The sequence below is a fragment of the Impatiens glandulifera genome, chromosome 8, assembly GCF_907164915.1.
Source record: "Impatiens glandulifera chromosome 8, dImpGla2.1, whole genome shotgun sequence".
Classification (NCBI taxonomy): domain Eukaryota; kingdom Viridiplantae; phylum Streptophyta; class Magnoliopsida; order Ericales; family Balsaminaceae; genus Impatiens; species Impatiens glandulifera.
This window is the reverse complement of record NC_061869.1, coordinates 12,789,223-12,808,285: the sequence shown is the minus strand read 5'-3', so window position 1 is coordinate 12,808,285 and position 19,063 is coordinate 12,789,223. Positions and strand designations below refer to the sequence as shown.

At 29.5% G+C, this 19,063-nt stretch overlaps 2 protein-coding genes and 1 non-coding gene across 3 annotated transcripts; all 3 read left to right on the top strand.

Annotated features, from left to right (window-relative positions):
* Positions 1 to 5,649: 5,649 nt before the first annotated feature.
* On the top strand, positions 5,650 to 5,721 carry TRNAH-GUG. The gene has a single exon. It is a non-coding gene; the product is annotated as a tRNA-His (tRNA).
* A 6,613-nt stretch (positions 5,722 to 12,334) lies between these two features.
* LOC124912062 (sulfite exporter TauE/SafE family protein 4-like) lies at positions 12,335 to 16,631 on the top strand. Its single transcript, XM_047452618.1, has 12 exons — positions 12,335 to 12,651; positions 12,758 to 12,917; positions 13,059 to 13,259; positions 13,873 to 13,934; positions 14,624 to 14,669; positions 14,790 to 14,845; positions 14,925 to 15,011; positions 15,179 to 15,229; positions 15,313 to 15,552; positions 15,848 to 15,941; positions 16,032 to 16,172; positions 16,249 to 16,631. The coding sequence occupies exons 1-12, from the start codon at positions 12,466 to 12,468 to the stop codon at positions 16,329 to 16,331; spliced, it is 1,407 nt and encodes a 468-aa protein (XP_047308574.1). The 5' UTR covers positions 12,335 to 12,465; the 3' UTR covers positions 16,332 to 16,631.
* A 919-nt stretch (positions 16,632 to 17,550) lies between these two features.
* On the top strand, positions 17,551 to 18,717 carry LOC124913024 (fructose-bisphosphate aldolase 3, cytoplasmic-like). The gene is made up of 2 exons (XM_047453650.1): positions 17,551 to 17,578; positions 17,669 to 18,717. Exons 1-2 carry the CDS (start codon positions 17,551 to 17,553, stop codon positions 18,715 to 18,717), a joined length of 1,077 nt encoding a protein of 358 aa, XP_047309606.1.
* Positions 18,718 to 19,063: the final 346 nt, after the last annotated feature.

Genomic DNA, 19,063 nt, shown 5'->3' with positions numbered 1-19,063 from the left:
CAACCCAACAACCATATTTTGTTTTTGTTTTACTTTGTTATATATAATAATAATAAATTATAACTAAATATTTATTTATATTTAAATGTGTTTACTTTTTTTATTTAAATAATAATAATAATTTAATTACTTATTTTTATTTAATTTATTAATTTAAATATATATATATATATATTTATCTATGTAAACAAAAATTATAGCATTTTAAGTATAATAATTTTATTGTGATAATATTATAAATAATCAAATATAATAATTATTGTAAAAAATTAATAATGTTAATTAAAAATATAGTAGTCATATAAGAAATTGATTTATAAAATAAAATGGTATTTTATTTTTAATAAACAATATTTATAATTAATTATATAAATTGGTAATATTATTATTATTTTTATTAATTAATACAACTTATATATATAATTTATTTCATAAACTAATTTATAATCATACTATTTTAATTTAAAATATGATTTTATTAAAATTATTATTATTAATATTTTATTTCATACAAACAATTAATATTGTTTTAAAATACAATTTTTTAATAAAAAATAAAAAATTTAATTAATATATAAATAAGTTTTATTTATATAATTATATAAATTAAATTATAGGAATTATATATAAAAGTATGTAATTCATATAATATAATAGAAATATTTATATGATAATTACATATTATTGTTTTTATTAATTTAAATATAATTAATAATACAAATTATGTATAAGATAAATATTTATATAATAATTTATCTAAATAATAGCAACTAAAACACAAAATAATAAACCTATATAATTTATACATATTTTATATTCTTAACCAAACACTAAATCTTATATAATTTACACCTTCTAATACCTTCTTATAATTTGTACATTTATGCATACCAAACATACCAAACACTACTTAGTTGTATGAATTTCACGTTCTAGTAGTGAAGACTTAGGTTCCCATTCCAAAAGTCACACTTTTTTTAATTGAATAATCATTCTTAACCACCATAATTTTTGTTTTACTTTGTTATAGTTTTACTTATTGAGAGAATATGATATATTTTTAGTTTAGTGGTAAGAGTTTCATGTTGTGGTCGCGAAGACTTAGGCTCGAATCCTAGAATCCAAACTTTATTTATCTGAATAATTGAGCCAAACAATCATTTTTTTTTTATTTTACTTTGCTATAGTTTAACTTATTAAGAGGACATAGTTTGAGTATGGTTTAGTGGTAAGAATTTCACGTTGTGGTCGAGGAGACATGTCTAAATTCCCAGTAGTCAAAATTTTTTTAAACTAAATAATTGAGACCAACAACCACACTTTTTTGTTTTACTTTGATATAGTATAATTTATTAAGAGAATATAATGTGGTTGTAGTTTAACTTGTGGTAAGAATTCCACGTTGTGGTCGTGGAGACCTAGGCTCGAATCCCAACCTCCACACTTCTTCTTAATTGAATAATCAAGTCCAACAACAACACTTTTTTGTTTTACTTTGATATAGTATAACTAATTAAGAGGACAAAATGTGGCTGTATTTTAGTGGTAAGAATTCCATATTTTGGCCGTGGAGACCTAGGCTCGAATCCCAAGCCACACTTCTTCTTTGAACTAAATAATCAAGTCCAACAACAACACTTTTTTGGTTTACTTTGATATAGTATAACTTATTAAGATGACATATACCTTATACCAACACGGCCTATGGAACCTTTCATAAAAGATTTTAAAAAATTATTTAATAATAAATATATGTGGTTATAGTTTATAAAATATTTCAAAATATATGTGGTTATAGTTTATAAAATATTTCATGTTGCGGTCGTAAAAACCTAGACTCGAATCTTAGGAGCCACATTGTTTTCTAAGGAACTATCTTTTTAAAAAACACAAAAACAAATTATTTTAATAAAAAATAAATGTGGTTGTAATTTAGTTGTATGAATTCCACGTTGTGGTCGTGGAAACCTGGGTTCGCATTTCAAAAGTCGTGGAAACCTGGGTTCGCATTCCAAAGTCATACTTCTGTTTGTAACTGAATAATCATTTCTAACAACCACAATTTTTAGTTTTACTTTGTTATAGTTTTATTTATATATATATATAATAATAATAATAATGCTTAATTTTTAAAGTATTCGGATTGTCGGGTGGAGAATTGTGGTTAATTTGGATATATATGTGAGAGTAAATGGATTTGGGTCAGATTGTGGGTTGACCTGTCCATAAACTTAAAACGGTTAAAAATAAAATTAAAAATGTTATATGTATGTTTCGAACTTACAACCTAACAAAATAAGAACAACTCTTTAACCAACTAGACTAATAAGACTTCATATTTTACATTCAAGACCAAATTTGATGAACGCGGGACATTCTTAACAATATAAGTTCAACTTTTTAACTAACTAATATATATATATTGATGCATAATTTTATAAGTTTCTGAATTGTCGGGTCGAGAGTTGTGGTTAATTTGAATATATATGTGAGAGTAAATTGATACTTAAGTCGGATTGTGGGTTGACCCGTCCATAAACTTAAAATGGTTAGAAATAAAATTAAAAATGCTATATGTATGTTTCAAATTTGCAACCTAACAAAACAAGTACAACTATTTAACCAACTAGGTTATAAGACTTTATATTTTAAATTCAACACTAAATTTGATGAACGTTGGACATTCTTAACAATATAAGTTCAACTTTGTAACTAACTAATCTATATATATTAAAAAGTATGAATCAAATATTTGATAGACCAAAGTGAAAGTGTAAGGTCACGAGATAAGAGGTTAATTGAAAAAAAAATACGTGATGAGATATGTGAAAGATGAGTTATTTTATCGAATTGAATAAAATGTGAAATGAGAGTTTTCTATTTTTATTTTAATATATTACTCGTGATTTATTAAGAACTTTAAACATTTAATACATATTATTATAATTTTTGTAAAAAATTTATTTTGTTTATATTTTTATATATGTTCATCGCACGAGAATTTTCCTAGTTGAGATAATATAATATAGTTTTAGTTTAGTGGTAAGAGTTTCACGTTGTGGCCGTGGAGACTTATGCTTGAATCCCATAAGCCACACTTTATTTTAACTGAATAGTTGAGCCAAACAATTACACTTTATTTTTTTGCTATAGTTTAACTTATTAAAAAGACATAATGTGGTTGTAGTTTAGTGGTAATAATTCCATGTTGTGGTCGTGGATACATGTCTTGAATTCCAATAGCCACACTTTTTTTAAAAAAATAATCGATACCAACAACCATACTTTTTTGTTTTACTTTGATATAGTATAACTTATTAAGATAAAAAAAATTGTGTTTGTAGTTTAGTTGTAAGAATTTCACGTTGTGGCCGTAGAGACCTAAGTTTGAATTCAGCCTCCACACTTCTTCTTTTTGGCTGAATAATCAAGTCCAACAACAACACTTTTTGTTTTATTTTGATATAGTATAAAATATTAATAGGACATAATGTAGTTGTAGTTTAGTGTTAAGAATTCCATGTTGTGGCCATGGAGAGCTAGGCTCAAATCTCAGAAGCCGTAATTCTTCTTTATAACTGAAAAATCAAATCCAAGAACAACACTTTTTATTTTACTTTTATATAATATAACTTATTATGAGGACATAATGTGGATGTAGTTTAGTGGTAAGATTCCACGTTGTGGTTGTGGATACTTGGACTCGAATCCTAGTAGCCACACTTCTTCATTTTAACTGAATAATCAAATCCAACAGCAACACATTTTTGTGACACTTTTTATTTTTAACTAAATAATCAAGTCCAACCACAATACTTTTTTGTTTTACTTTCATATAATATAACTTATTAATAGGACATAATGTGATTGTAGTATAGTGGTAAGAATTCAATGTTGTGGTTGTGGAGACCTGGGCTACAATTCTTCTTTTTAACTAAATAATCAAGTCCGACAACAACACTTTTTTTTACTTTGATATAGTATAACTTATTAAGAGGACATAATATCGATGTAGTTTAGTAGTAAGAATTTCACGTTGTGGATGTGGAGACTTGGGCTCGAATCCCTGTAGTCACTCTTCTTCATTTTAACTAAATAATCGAGTACAAAACCATACTTTTTATTTTACTCTGCTATAGTTTAACTTATTGAGACGACCTTTTACTAACACGGCCAATGGAAACTTCTTTCAAAGCCACACTTATTCTTTTTAACTAAATAATCAAGTCCAACAACAACACTTTTTTGTTTTACTTTGATATAGTATAACTTATTAAAAGTACATAATTTGGATGTAGTTTAGTGGTAAGAATTCCATGTTGTGGTTGTGAAGACTTGGGGTCGAATCCCAGTAGCCGCTTGAATCCTAGTAGCACACTTTTTCATTTTAACTAAATAACCGACATTTTACTAACACGACTTATGGAACCATCTTTCAAAGCCACACTTATTCTTTCTAACTAAATAATCAAATCCAACAACACGCTTTTGTTTTAATTTATATAGTATAACTTTTTAAAAGCACACAATGTGGATGTAGTTTAGTGGTAAGAATTTCAAGTTGTGACTGTGAAGACTTGGGCTTGAATCCTAGTAGCCACACTTCTTCATTTTATCTGAATAATAGAGTCAGACAACAATACATTTTATTTTACTTTGCTATAGTTTAACTTATTGAGACGTCCTTTTACAAACACGGCCTATGGAACCACCTTTCAAAAAACATAAAAAAATTATTTTTTAATAAATAAATGTGATTATAGTTTAGTGGTAAATATTTTATGTTGTGGTCGTGAAAACCTAGACTAGAATCTTAGGAGCCACGCTTATTAGTAGGGAACTATCTTTTTAAGAACACAAAAACAAATTATTTTTATAAAAAAAATGTGGATGAAGTTTAGTTGAATGAATTCCACGTTGTGATCGTGGAGATCTGCGTTCTCATCCCAAAAACCACATTTATTTTTTTAAATGAAAAATCGTCCTAACAACCACATTTTTTTTGTTTTACTTTGCTATAATTTAACTTATTGAGAGGACATAATGTGGTTATAGTTTAGTGGTAAGAGTTCCACATTGTGGCCGTGGAGACCTAGTCTTGAATCCCAGCAACCACACTTTTTTTAACTATATAATCGAGCCAAACAACCGCACTTTTTTATTTTACTTTGTTATAGTTTAATTTATTGAGACAGCATAATGTGGCTATAGTTTAGTTGTAAGAATTCTACGTTGTGGTCGTGGAGACCTGGGCTCGAATTCCAGCAGTCACACTTCTTCATTTAAATGAATAATCGAGTCTAACAACCGCACTATTTTGCTATAGTTTAACTTATTGAGAGGAGATAGTGTGGTTGTAGTTTATCGGTAAATAATAGAGACCAACAATCACATTTTTTTAATTTGCTATAGTATAACTTATAAGGAGGACATAGTGTGGTTGTAGTTTAGTGGTGTGAATTCCACATTGTGGCCGTAGAGAATTGGCCTTAATTCTAGCCACACTTTTTTAAATTAATAATCAAGCTCAATAACAACTTTTTTTTAATATGCTATAGTTTAATTTAATGAGAGGACCTTATTATAGAGACCAACAACCACACTTTTACGTTTTACTTTATCACACTATAACTTATTAATACACATAATGTGGCTGTAGTTTAGTGGTAAGAATTCCACGTTGTGGCCGTGGAGACCTGGGCTCGAATCCCAGCAGCCACACTTCTTTTTAACTGAATAATTGAGTCTAACAACCATACATTTTTTATTTTACTTTTCTATATTTTAACTTATTGTGATGACATAGCGTTGCTGTTACTTTTTTTTATTTTACTTTTCTATATTTTAACTTATTGTGATGACATAGTGTTGCTGTAGTTTAGTGGTAAAAATTTACATGGTGTGGTCATGGAGACTTGTTATCAATTCCTAGTAGCCACAGTTTTTTTAAACTAAATGATAGAGACCAATAACCACACTTTTTTTTTACTTTTTTGTTATAGTATAACTTATTAAGAAGACATAGTGTGGTTGTAGTTTAGTGGTGTGAATTCCCCGTTGTGGTCGTGGAGACTTAGCCTTGAATCCCATACACACTTTTTTTAGTTGAATAATTGAGCTCAATAACAACTATTTTGTTTGAATATGCTAGCTATAGTTTAACTTATTGAGACGACCTTATAATAGAGAGGGAAAATTGTTTAATTCCATTTCATTAAAGAAACCCAAAAGTGAAGGAGAATTCAAAATGAGTCAAGATCAAAGCTAGACAAACTCTAACTTTGATTAAACCAAATGAGTAAAAGACAGAAAGCATACAAAACTTACAATATTAACAATCCAATTTAAATGAGAAATTTCATCTTTAACTAAGCTTCATTGCCTTTAAACGTTGTTGTTCATTTTCTTCTATATAATTTTCTCTTTTTTGTGAATATATTGTTTCTCAACATCAACGTCAACTTTTCCTTTCTGTTCATCTGAATCTCTATTTTGCATTTACTTTTTCTCTGTTTGCAAGTGATGGGGACGATTTGAACACTCTTCTTTTTCTTCTGTTTAGCACTCTTTTCTACAATTGGTGATTGGACTGTTTCATTTAATGATAATTGTTTGTGAGCAAGGATTACCTCGTTTCCTAGGACTTTCTTAAGAAGCTTCCCTTTAGTTGTACCAGAACTTAATTAACTTAAAAAAAGGATTATATTTCAGTATGTCAAGGGGATCGTTGTTACTACTCGTAACGTTATCAATTATTGTCTCCTTGCCAACTTCATCTTTACTTGTGCATTCTCTTACTTCAGCATTATTTGAGTTTGTTTTCCTATTCTCATATGCACTTCCTTCCCCTGATATTCTATCTTGGTTTTCATTAGAATTTTTGGCAATCTCACTATCAACTTATTTGTTACTACCCTTGCCTTTTTTCCATTTGTCTAAACTATTTTTGATTTCCTTAGTGATTGCTCATTTCTCTCTTCTATTGTGTTCTTGGCTTTTTTATAGGTCATCATATTCCTGATTCTTCAGTTCCGTTTCCTGGACCATTCTGATCCTAAGATTTCTGACTTTTCTATTGTCGTTCTATTGTTTTTATGCATTTAGCGATGTAATGTTCAAAGGTATTACAGACAACACAGTTGTATGGTCGCCATTCATATTTGATGTTTATGATATAAGAATCGTCATTTTGTCAATTAATGTGAGATGATTTGGGAGTAAACTTCTTGCCTGGACTTCAATGTTAATTCTTGATTTTGTGATTTTTTCGTATCTTTCAGTATCTTGATCCATATAGAGTGGCAAGCAAAATGACTAAGAACCTCAGCGTTGTACATGTGAGTTGTAATATTCAATAGGTTGATCTAGATTTGGGTTATCTCCTTTGGATGACTGTTAAATTCCATATCTTATGTCCATTTTTCTTACTTCATGCAGTTATGTTCAATGAATGTATGCACATCCTTCAAAATGAGATCCAAGTTGGACCCCTCCCTAAACGTTAAGAAGTACAGTCCATGCGCATTAGAGTAAACCTTTTACAGTCCATCTTTTTTCCATTGTTTAAATAGAGCATTCTTTATGTTTTGGTAGAATACACGGTCCTTACCAATGATATTTCCCACAATCACGTACATTATCTTACACATTTATCCTCAAATTCCTCAAGAAGTTTAAACTCAAGGGTGAGTTAAGGATTTTCACTTTAGGATTATATGCCCCAAGAAAAGTTTATCCCTGATTTTTGTATCATCCTTCTCAAACTGCTTCCACACATGGTTGGCTTTTTAGTTTGAATTTGATTACTTCTTAGGGTGTAAACTTTTGTTTTTGCGCATTTTATGAGATCCATCATCACTTCAATCGATCAGCCAGCAATTTCATCATATTTCTTTCTTTTCAGCAGATTCTAGTCTTACAAATAATGGATGTTTAGTTGTACAAGTATATGTTGAACTCTGTTTTTATTGACAACTATTTCACCCTTCTTTGCATGGTATACAACTTGGTAATCTGATTCCTCGCAAATTTGCTCGCTCATTATACCCCACTCCCTATGACTCTTCTTCTTTTTGTTATGTATTCGAATCTTGTTTCTCAGCATCATTCATCACAACATTCGAACCCTTATTACCTTTCAACCCATCAACAATTTCTTGTGGATTATCAAATTTCATATCAGTTATAGTTTTAAGAACAATATTAAGTAGATTTCCAACAAACACACAATTTTTTGTTTTACTTTGCTATAGTATAACTTATTAAGACAATTTTCTCAAAAAAAAACTTATTAAGATAATATAATACGGTTGTAGTTTGGTGGTAAGAATTCTTAAGTTGTGGTCATGGAGACTTGGGCTCGAATTCTAGCAGCCACACTTATTCTTTTTAATTGAATAATTGAGTCTAATAACCACACTTTTTGTTTTACATTGCTATATTTTAATTTATTGAGATGACATGGTGTGGTTGTAGTTTAGTGGTAAGAATTTACATATTGTGGTCGTGGAGACTTGTTCTCATTTCCTAGTAGCCACACTTTTTTAAATTAGATAATAGAGACCAACAACCACACTTTTATTTTACTTTACTATAGTATAACTTATTAAGAGGACATAGTGGGTTTTAGTTTAGTGATGTGAATTCTACGTTGTGGCCGTGGAGACTTGACCTTGAATTCTAGCCACACTTTTTTAATTTTTTTAATTGAATAATCGAGCTCAATAACAACTTTTTTTTGTTTTAATATGCTCTAGTTTAACTTATTGAGACGACCTTATAATAGAGGTCATCAACCACACTTTTTTGTTTTACTTTAAAATAGTTTAACTTATTGATACGACCTTATACTGACCTGACTTATGTCATAATAACAAAATTATTTAATAATAAATAAATAGGATTGTAGTTTAGTGGTAAGAATTTCACAATGTGGCAATGGATATCATGGCTCGAATCCCAACCATCATACTTCTTTTTTAAAACTGAATAATCGATCACAATCTAGTCTAGGGACCAATTTTAGAAAAATAAAAATAAAGTAGTTGAGTGGTAATAATTTCACGTTATTTAATAATAAATTAATGTGGTTGTAATTTAATGATAAGAATTTAATGTTGTAGCTGTAGAGACTTGTGCTCGAATCCCGCGTACATTTCATTTTTCAAGAGAACCATCTTTCGGAAAACACAAAAACAAAATTATTTTAAAATAAATAAATATTAATTTATTTTAGTGCTAAGAATTTCACATGTTGTGATCGTGGAGATTTGATTCAAATTTAGTAGCTATACATTTTTTAACTGGATAATCTAGTCCAACAACCACACCTTTTTATTTTAATCTGCCATAGTATAACTTATTGAGACATTCAATAGCCATATATTTTTAATTGAATTACCGAGCCCAAGAACTACACTTTTTTTTGGGTTGTAATCTAATTTAGTATAACTTAGTGAGACAATTGTGTACCAAACCAGCCTAGGGAATTATTTTTCGAAAAAACAAAATTGTTTTATAAAAAATAAATGTAGTTATAGTTTAATGGTAATAATTTCACCTTAGTACAATTCCACCGCACTTATTAAGTGAATAATTGAGCCAACAATCACACTTTTTCTTTTTGGTTTACTCTGCTATAGTATAAATTATCGAGACAAACAAGTACCAACCCGACCTAGAGAGCTATCTTTCAAAAACTTACCAAAACAAAATTATTTTATAATAAATTTGATTGTAGTAGTAGTAAATATTTCAAGTTATGTCAGTGGAGAACTAGGCTCCAAATTGTGACATTTAATTCATTGATTATTTTTTATTAAAACTAAAATTGCACATTAAAATATAAGTGGTTATACTATTCTTATTACATTTTTAATGAAATTAAATAAAATGTTGTCTATATTATTCATATTCATAACAATTAAGTTTTTGAGTTCTCTAAGTCTATTACTCTATCAAAAAGTTGTATAATGAGAATTAAGTAAATGTTTAAAAGAATCTCTCAAGACTTTTGGGTATTAGGTTGGAGACATCTTTAGAAAAACATTAAAATTCATTTGTGGTCAGAAATCATTTGAGATATGTGCTCAATTTAATTTTGCTTCAATTTTTTTATTTAATATTCATAATTTTTTTATATATTTTCTAAATTGATTTAATTTTAAAAATATCTTACCCATGTTACCATAATGCAACTTATTACTTTTAACAATTATTCACATACCCACTACAAAATCATTATGTTTTCTAATTATAAGAATTATAGTTTAATCTAATTGAAAAATTAGATGGACTCTTCGAAAAAATAAAGTAAAAAAAAAATTATCATTGTCTGGGATTGAAATAATGTTTGAGTTGTTTGATTAAGTTATTTAAATAATCAAAACCCAACACGACTTTGAAAGAATGAAAATTGATTAAACAATTGTAAGCCGTATTTACTGTAATTTTATTTTGAGTCAAACTAAAGCATCAAGAACATTCAAATTCAAATAACAAAAGCATATATTTTAAATGAACATGCACAAATGATGCAAAATAAGGATTAAAACTGTTAAAATATTTGTGTACATGTTATATTAAATTAATATATTGATATTAAAAATATATATATTTTATGGTTTTAATAATAGTAAAAAACAAGCAAATGAAGAAGAAAATTAAATATTTTTATTTATGTTTATTATTTAAGATGGAATGTATATTTATACTCCGTTCATACATAGATGAATAATGAAGAAGGATTTCCCAATGAGGAAGCATTTGATTTTATAATATGATTTAATTAATAATTGTTTTTAATGTCAAATAAATTTGAATCATTGTTGCATTTAATAAACTAATTTTCATATAATAGTATTCAAATTTAATATATTAATTAAATTTATAATTTTTTATAATGCAATGTAGCACAAATAAAATAAAGTATTAAGTTTAATTAAAGTGTAATAAAAAAAAAAGTCCAATTTATATATTAGGCCGAATAATAAAGGTAAATGACTAAATTATCTTCAAAATGAACGTGTTACTTTGTCATTATTCTAAATTAATAATTGAACTATTAATTGGAACATTTATATAAAATTTAGGGATAATTATTTTTTTCTATTAAATTTTGTCTCAATTATTAGAGGACAAATTAAAATAGGAGTATATTGTGTACGATTTTGCTTCTTCTACTATCAAATAAATATATTTTCTTTTATTTTAATATCAAATAAATATACAGTTAAGTTAAATATATTTTTAATATAAAATTTAGTTTTAAAATATATTTTTATTAAAAAATTTATTTAATATTTTTTAAAAACAATATATTTTTTTGTAATATTATAAATTAAATAATAAATATTTATGAATTATTTAAAACAAATTAAAATATAATTAATTGTTTTTTTGTTTATATGTTTGAAAATATTATGTATTTTATTATTCTATTGATTTATTTTTATACATACTTAGAAAATAATAAATAACTTTAAAATAAAAAAATAAAAAATAAATCTCGTTTTAAATATATAGCTTTTATTTTAGTATTTTAAATATTTTTAAATAATTAATTTAAATTGTTATCCTAAATGTTTGAATTTTTATAAATAGATAAAAATAATATTTAAAATTAAATTTATAATATTTTCATATTTTGACATATTTAGTTCATAAATATTCATTATGTTATTTTATAATAAAAAATCTTTCATTATTAAAATTAAATATTAAATAAAGTTAAAAAACAAAATATTTATTTAAATTTTGTAAAATAAAAATCAGGTGAAAAATATATTTTAAACTTATTTAATATTATAGAATAAAATTAGACACTATATATATTAATTTAAATCATTTGATAATTAAAACAAAATTTTAAAAATATACTAATTATTGCTCAAAATTATTTATCTTCATAACAATTTTTATTTATATGATAAAAAAATATAAATTATTTAGACTTTGTAAGTATTTTTTTTTTTTTTATGTTATCATTTTTAAGTTTAAATGATTAATTTCGTAGTGTTTTATGTGTGTTTGGTGATTACGTAAACATTAATACTTTTGTATTGATTTTTGTTAGTTTAAATTTAAACGATTATCTTTTATATTCTATTTTATTAAATTTTTTCAAAATAATTTATAATTTTATGAAATAAAATCCTTCCTAATTTATTTATCATTTAATCTTATAAAATAAATAGGATGAAAAATAGGAAATAATATAAAAATGTTAATAATTTTAAATAGATATTTATATTTATGAATAAATCGACAAATAAGTTAATAACAAATATTTTAATAAATTTTAACTTTTACTATAAAACTAAACACATGGAGAGTACGTTTCTCTGCAAATATTCCCATTCGGTTACCATCTCCGTTTTAGAGTGAAAGTTATCGCCGGCGGCGAAGGATTGAAGTTTCCGGCGACGGTTTGAAGTTATCGGCGGCGGTTCTAAGTAACCGGCGGAAATGGGAACTAGAGGATTCGTTATTTATCTACTTGCAGGTTTCTCCATCGCTATTCTATCCACTTTCTATCTCAGTAAACAAAATTCAACCGCTTCATATGCATACAATCTTCGTCTATCATCGATGAATCAAACGGAGAACAGTCTTATGCAGTACGAGTTTCATTCCGCATTGAAAATTTGGCCTGTACGTTCTTTTTCATGTCTTTCCATTATTAAAAGTATTGTTTGGATTGGTTTAAGATTGTAAAAAGTATGTATTGTTTGACTGAAATTCGCTTTTCCTTTCCCAGGAATTGAAGTTTAGTTGGAGACTTGTGTTGGCTACTATTATAGGATTTCTTGGGTCAGCGTTTGGGACGGTTGGAGGAGTTGGTGGGGGAGGCCTTTTTGTTCCAATGCTTACTTTAATTGTGGGTTTTGATGCTAAATCTGCTGCTGCGCTTTCAAAATGTAATCTTTCTCTTTGTTGTATGACCTGCCTTTAAGATGTTTGTGATTATGCTTCTGAGAGTATAAACTTGAAGAAGATTGAATTAGTTTGATATTTCAATTAGAATGAAGGATTGATTGTTTTTTTTTTATTATTTGCAGGTATGATAATGGGGGCTTCAGCTTCATCTGTATGGTACAATTTGAGGGTACCCCATCCATATAGACAAGTACCCATCATAGATTATGACTTGGCCCTACTTTTTCAGCCAATGCTCATGTTGGGCATTACTATTGGTGTGGCTCTAAGTGTGGTCTTTCCCTATTGGCTAATAACAATCCTCATTATCATTCTTTTCTTGGGTATGTCTTTTTTTCTTGGATTAGTCATTGGTAAATTTTAATTTCAATTTTTCATCATGTCTTAATCATCAAGGAAAAGGAATCTTTTTCTTCTTATTTCATTAGAAAAAATATGATTATAGTTCTTATTTTAATTTGATATAAGTTTCAATCTAATGTTTAATAATTTTCTGGATCTCAGAGTGTTCTTAGTTTTATAATAATGATGGATTATGTCAACCAGTTGTATGGTAGCAATCAATCAGAATCCTAATTTACCAGCTGTACAAATTTAACTTATTTGTGAAGTAGGATTATTCAAATTATTTTGTTGTATTTCGATCCAATTTAGATTTCAGTTTTCACCTATTTATCTTTTTCAAACAAATTAATTTTTGCTTGGTAAAAGAAGTGTGGTTTGATCCTATCACAGTTCATTTGGAAAATGATTTTTTTGGCTGGATTTTGATTTACGAAATTGTGTTAAATTTTGCCAGTTTTTCATTCAAATAGTATGAAAGTGTAGTTGGATTTTAAGTTGTATGACATGCTGAATTATAAGATGGGATGACAAACAAAATTTGAGATGGATGAGATTACTGATAAAAAATGATTTTTTTCATTTTTTTTATAGGCACTTCGTCAAGGTCATTCTACAAGGCAATTGAAATGTGGAAGGAAGAGACTATTCTAAAGGTGAGTCAGTAACTTTGGAAGTCCTCTACTTTTAACTTTGATGATTGAGTTCTTTAATTAACAATGTTCACATCAAATGTTCATACTGAATTTAAGTAATTATAATAGACTTGTATTGGATTTTTTTTCTCGACACTCTATTTGAGAACACTTTCCAGATGAGAAACTGTCGATAAATTTCAACTAAGTTTTGTATACAAACGTGATCTCATCTTGATCCACCTCTAGATGACATACTTGATAGAAAAACATGTTTCAAAGAAGTTTATTTTCAGTTTCTCACTTGGATCAGGATTTGAATTCAGATCCGGATTCAAAACCAGAAAGTGTTCCCAAATTGACGGATTTGGATCCCTTTTTGTTGTTATGGAAAAAATTTGTATTGTTTGATGCAAAAAGAATTCTGTTTCTTTTAAATTTAATAGAAAAAACATAAATATTCCAGAGTTATTCTTTTGGAATAATCTGTTTACGTGTTAATTAACCCAGTGTTTAAGCACAATTACAAAAGTTTATACCTATGTGAAGCGAACCCTTACAAATTATCCCCCAAAATTCAACAAACTCATGAGGCTAAAAGAATTCAGTATGGTAATTTGTTCATTTTGGGTCTGAGGGAGTATTAGATTTTTAATCAAACGACCTCTTATCCTCTTATTTAACTATATATCTCCTGGTTTGGAATACAGAAAGAGATTAAACTACTACAAGACGCTAGAGTGAAACATGGTGACTGTAAGTGATCTATATAAACACTGAACCAATAATTAATTACTTGTTTAACTACTACTATAGGAAAAAGGAATGAGCTTTTCCTCTGTTCTTAACTCTTTTCCGGTTTTTGGATTTTTCCAGTGGTAATTGATGCAGACTATGAGCCATTGGTCCCTGAAGAGGAGAAAACACCACTGGTAACAAACATCTCTCTCTATTTAATGCAGACATTCACTTGTTATGTCTATTAAACGTAATCCTCGATCCTTTTTGCAGCAAATTTTTCGTTTTAACTTAAGATGGAGAAGACTTCTGGTGCTCATACTAGTGTGGATCTGTTTTTTGGTGCTTCAAGTAATAAAGGCAAGTAGGATATTCTTTTTACACAGTTCTTTGACTAGAACTAAATCACTAATAAACAGATAAATTAGATAATTATTGTTAACTCCTAATTTGTCAGCCACATGTACTTGTCTGATTAGTGTAGTTTCTGTCTCATATCATATTTTGCATATATTCTTGTTTTGCAGAATGATGTACAAGTATGCAGTGTGCAGTACTGGCTGCTCTTCTGCTTACAGGTACTTAACCGTTTCGATAATGAGATAGTAAGTTAGTTCGTACATGAAGCTGAAGATGCTTAAGATTCATACGTGTGTTTCAGTTCCCATTAGCATTTGTAGTGTTTGGCTACGAATGCAAGACTCTCTACGGAGAAAGCAATCGGAGGAGGAAAGAGGGTAATACTGTATCGGTTTGTGAAGCTTCGCTTGAGTGGACGCCAATCCAGCTCGCTTTCTGTGCTCTTTGTGGAATCGTGGGAGGCACTGTCGGTGGCCTTCTGGGATCTGGTGGAGGATTTGTACTCGGCCCTCTCTTGCTTGAAATTGGTGTTATCCCTCAGGTAAACATTGGGTTGTTTGTTAAAAATTACAATGATCATCTATAGAATAATTTGGATTATGAATCTAATCATTTGGATCATGATAAACCAAGAGTTTTGCTAAAGTGACCAAAAGAACTTTAGAAAGAATAACTTTTGGATCATGATCCAAAAAATCTTATACCAAACGGAATAAATAACTCAAGAAAATATTCGATTAGATTGTTATATTGAAAAAATATTAGTTTTCAAATAGACTCATTAGTTGATCTTTTCGATTGTTGATTGGTGTTGTTTTGACTGATGATGATAATAGGTTTCTAGTGCGACAGCAACCTTTGTGATGTTATTTTCATCGTCATTATCAGTAGTCGAATTCTACCTACTCAAGAGATTCCCCATTCCTTATGGTATGAACTATGGAAAAAGAACCGGCTATTTTTTCTTCTTTTTTTATGTTTTCCCAATTATTTGACCAAAACAAAACAAACTTTTTGCAGCGTTGTACCTAATGGGAGTATCAGTCATGGCTGGATTCTGGGGACAATTCTTTGTAAGAAAGCTGGTTGCTTTTCTGAAACGAGCTTCTCTCATTGTGTTTATCCTCTCATCGGTCATCTTTGCAAGTGCTTTAACCATGGGTAAGTTCATAGATAATAACTTCTTCTTTGTCAGTTCGACATTTTTTCTTGATGCTTGTATTGAATTGTTTGACAGGAGTTATTGGGACAGAAACAAGCATGAGGATGATAAAGAACCACGAATTCATGGGCTTTTTGGAATTCTGTAGCAGTCAGTGATGAATGGAAGAAGAAGAAGAAGATTAAAGAATTTAGATTGTATTTGTAAAGAAAGGTTGTTGGTCAATGCCTTATTGATTAACCCTTTTTTATTTACCAATAAAGAGAGTAAGTGATTGTTTAATTTTAGGGGTTGGTTGTGAAAATATTTGTTAGCATCTTGCTAACATCAAAACATCACCAACCCTCTATTTTTACTACCCAATAAAGAAAATAGAGAGTATGTATCATACTATGTGTGTATAAAGATTGAAATTGAAAATGGCTTTTTCTTTTGGTGAATTTTCTTTTTTGAATTTATGAAGTTTGTAAGATTCTACACTATTAAGGAGGTTTAAATGTTCAATTTTATAGAAAGATTCAAATGAATGGTAGTGGTGATTGGTGAACTGTGGAGCTTGGTTTAATGATATCTGTTCGACTAAAAAATGGGGAATATGGAGATCCTGCGTTGTTTTCTTTGAATAACCGTCTTCCTAGTCTTTCTAATCACAGTTTACGCAGCGTTAATGTTTTCTTAATCATATTGCCTTCTCAAAACGCTTAATTTTATTATTCACATTCATTCTTAGAGCGTTCGGATTGTACGTCGTGATCAAATCCCTCGTAATAACAAGTTCCCGATTTCAAAAATCTCAAGGCCTTCCTAGTCGAAAGGTGGGCTCGAAGTTCCTTGGGCCTGAAGCAACCAATATTTTTATCTCTAGGAAATATCACTATATATAGTATCTCATCACCATAACCACATAACTCCACTTTAATAATCATTTTTTATTGTCTATTATCTAAAAAAATAACAATAATTTCCACATTTATATTCATTCCCATTTGATGTAGTGAGAATAAAACTTTTCTTTAGGAAAATATTTTTTAATTGAATACCCTAATGAATGAAAATTTTATTTAATTGATTAATTAAGTTATTTCACTAACTTATTTATAAAATAAAATTGTTAAAACAAAGCCTTTGCCCAATCATTTTCTTGGGTTTGTAATTCAATGATCAGAATTTGTTGGAAAAAAAAAAAGATTTTGAGTAAATTTTCCCAAATTAGAAATGGAACAAATAATAGCCAATGGTTTAATCTTAATTTCCGGAAACATATTTTAAAGTTTTGGTTAATTGTTTGTCCACTTGTCATTCATAGCAACACTCCCGACCAGCCATAAAATGAAAGCAATTGGCCTATTCTCAATCTAACAAATTTCTTGACACAAAATGTCTTGCTACAAGGGAAAATACCATGGTAAGTTTTTTGTTACATATATCTAAATCAGCTTACCTTAGTTCCAATTTACTATTTTCATAAATCATAACCTATTTCATTCGAATTTAGACGAGCTTTGTGCCAATGCCGCCTATATCGGCAGCCCGGGCAAGGGAATCTTAGCCGCCGACGAATCAACCGGGACGATTGGGAAACGCCTCGCGAGTATAAACGTCGAGAACAATGAATCAAATAGAAGAATTTTTCGAGAACTTCTCTTCACCGCCCCCGATACTCTTCAATACCTTAGCGGAATCATCCTTTTCGAGGAAACGTTATACCAAAAAACCGCGGCGGGTAAACTTTTCGTGGATGTCATGAAAGAAGGAGGCGTTCTACCCGGAATCAAAGTCGACAAAGGCACGATAGAGCTCAAGGGAACAAATGGAGAGACCACCACTCAGGGTCTCGACGATCTTGCTCAGCGTTGCAAGAAGTATTACGAAGCCGGTGCCAGGTTTGCCAAGTGGCGAGCGGTCCTAAGCATTGGACCGAACGAGCCATCCCAGCTTTCGATGAATGAAAACGCAAATGGTTTGGCTCGTTACGCCATAATCTGTCAGGAGAACGGGCTAGTCCCGATTGTCGAGCCCGAGATACTTGTTGATGGTAAACACGACATCGACAGGTGCGCTGATGTAACCGAGCGGGTGCTAGCCGTGGTTTACAAGGCATTGAGTGATCATCACGTTTGTCTCGAGGGAACCCTCTTGAAGCCGAACATGGTCACCCCCGGTTCTGAGGCCCCTAGGGTTTCGCCCGACGTGATCGCGGAATACACGGTTCGTGCATTGCAGCGAACCATGCCTCCCGCGGTTCCAGCAGTGGTGTTCTTGTCCGGAGGACAGAGTGAGGAGGAAGCGACCGTGAACCTAAACGCGATGAACAAGTTGGCGGTGAAGAAACCTTGGACATTGACATTCTCGTTTGGTAGGGCTCTTCAACAAAGCACGATCAAAGCGTGGGCGGGAAAAGAAGAAAATATTGCTAAAGGTCAACAAGCTTTACTCACGAGGTGCAAGGCTAACTCGGAGGCGACCCTCGGAAAATACCAAGGCGGCACCGGGCTTGTCGAAGGTGCTTTCGAGAGTCTACATGTCAAAGACTATAAGTATTAGGGTAAAGTTCATCGTTCGATGAGAAATCTCGACAATATAACTCATTCTAAATATAGGTAACAAAATAAATTTTTGAGAACCATTGCAACAAGTGAAATGGTTCTTGAGTTTGATAGTATATAGAATAATAATACTAATACTCTTGTCATTTATTGAATTATGTCATTTGTCATGTTATTCCAATTCCACCATTTGTTTGTATATGTCAAGAAATTTCCATTTTCATGTCATTGTAACAAATGCTTTCTTGATATCCATATGTCATGTATTGGAATATTTTGCACCATTAATGATAGCCAAACAAACTAGGTTAAATATGCTATCCACTTTTCCATAATAAATTTGG

What these genes read in the sequence shown, in the direction of transcription:
- LOC124912062 (XM_047452618.1), top strand. Translation starts at nt 12,466, where the DNA reads ATGGGAACTAGAGGATTCGTTATTTATCTACTTGCAGGTTTCTCCATC. An exon ending in CATTATCATTCTTTTCTTGG is followed by an intron (nt 13,260 to 13,872) that starts GTATGTCTTTTT and finishes TTTTTTTTATAG; the next exon opens with GCACTTCGTCAAGGTCATTC. An exon ending in GGCTGCTCTTCTGCTTACAG is followed by an intron (nt 15,230 to 15,312) that starts GTACTTAACCGT and finishes CGTGTGTTTCAG; the next exon opens with TTCCCATTAGCATTTGTAGT.
- LOC124913024 (XM_047453650.1), top strand. Translation starts at nt 17,551, where the DNA reads ATGTCTTGCTACAAGGGAAAATACCATG. An exon ending in CTACAAGGGAAAATACCATG is followed by an intron (nt 17,579 to 17,668) that starts GTAAGTTTTTTG and finishes ATTCGAATTTAG; the next exon opens with ACGAGCTTTGTGCCAATGCC.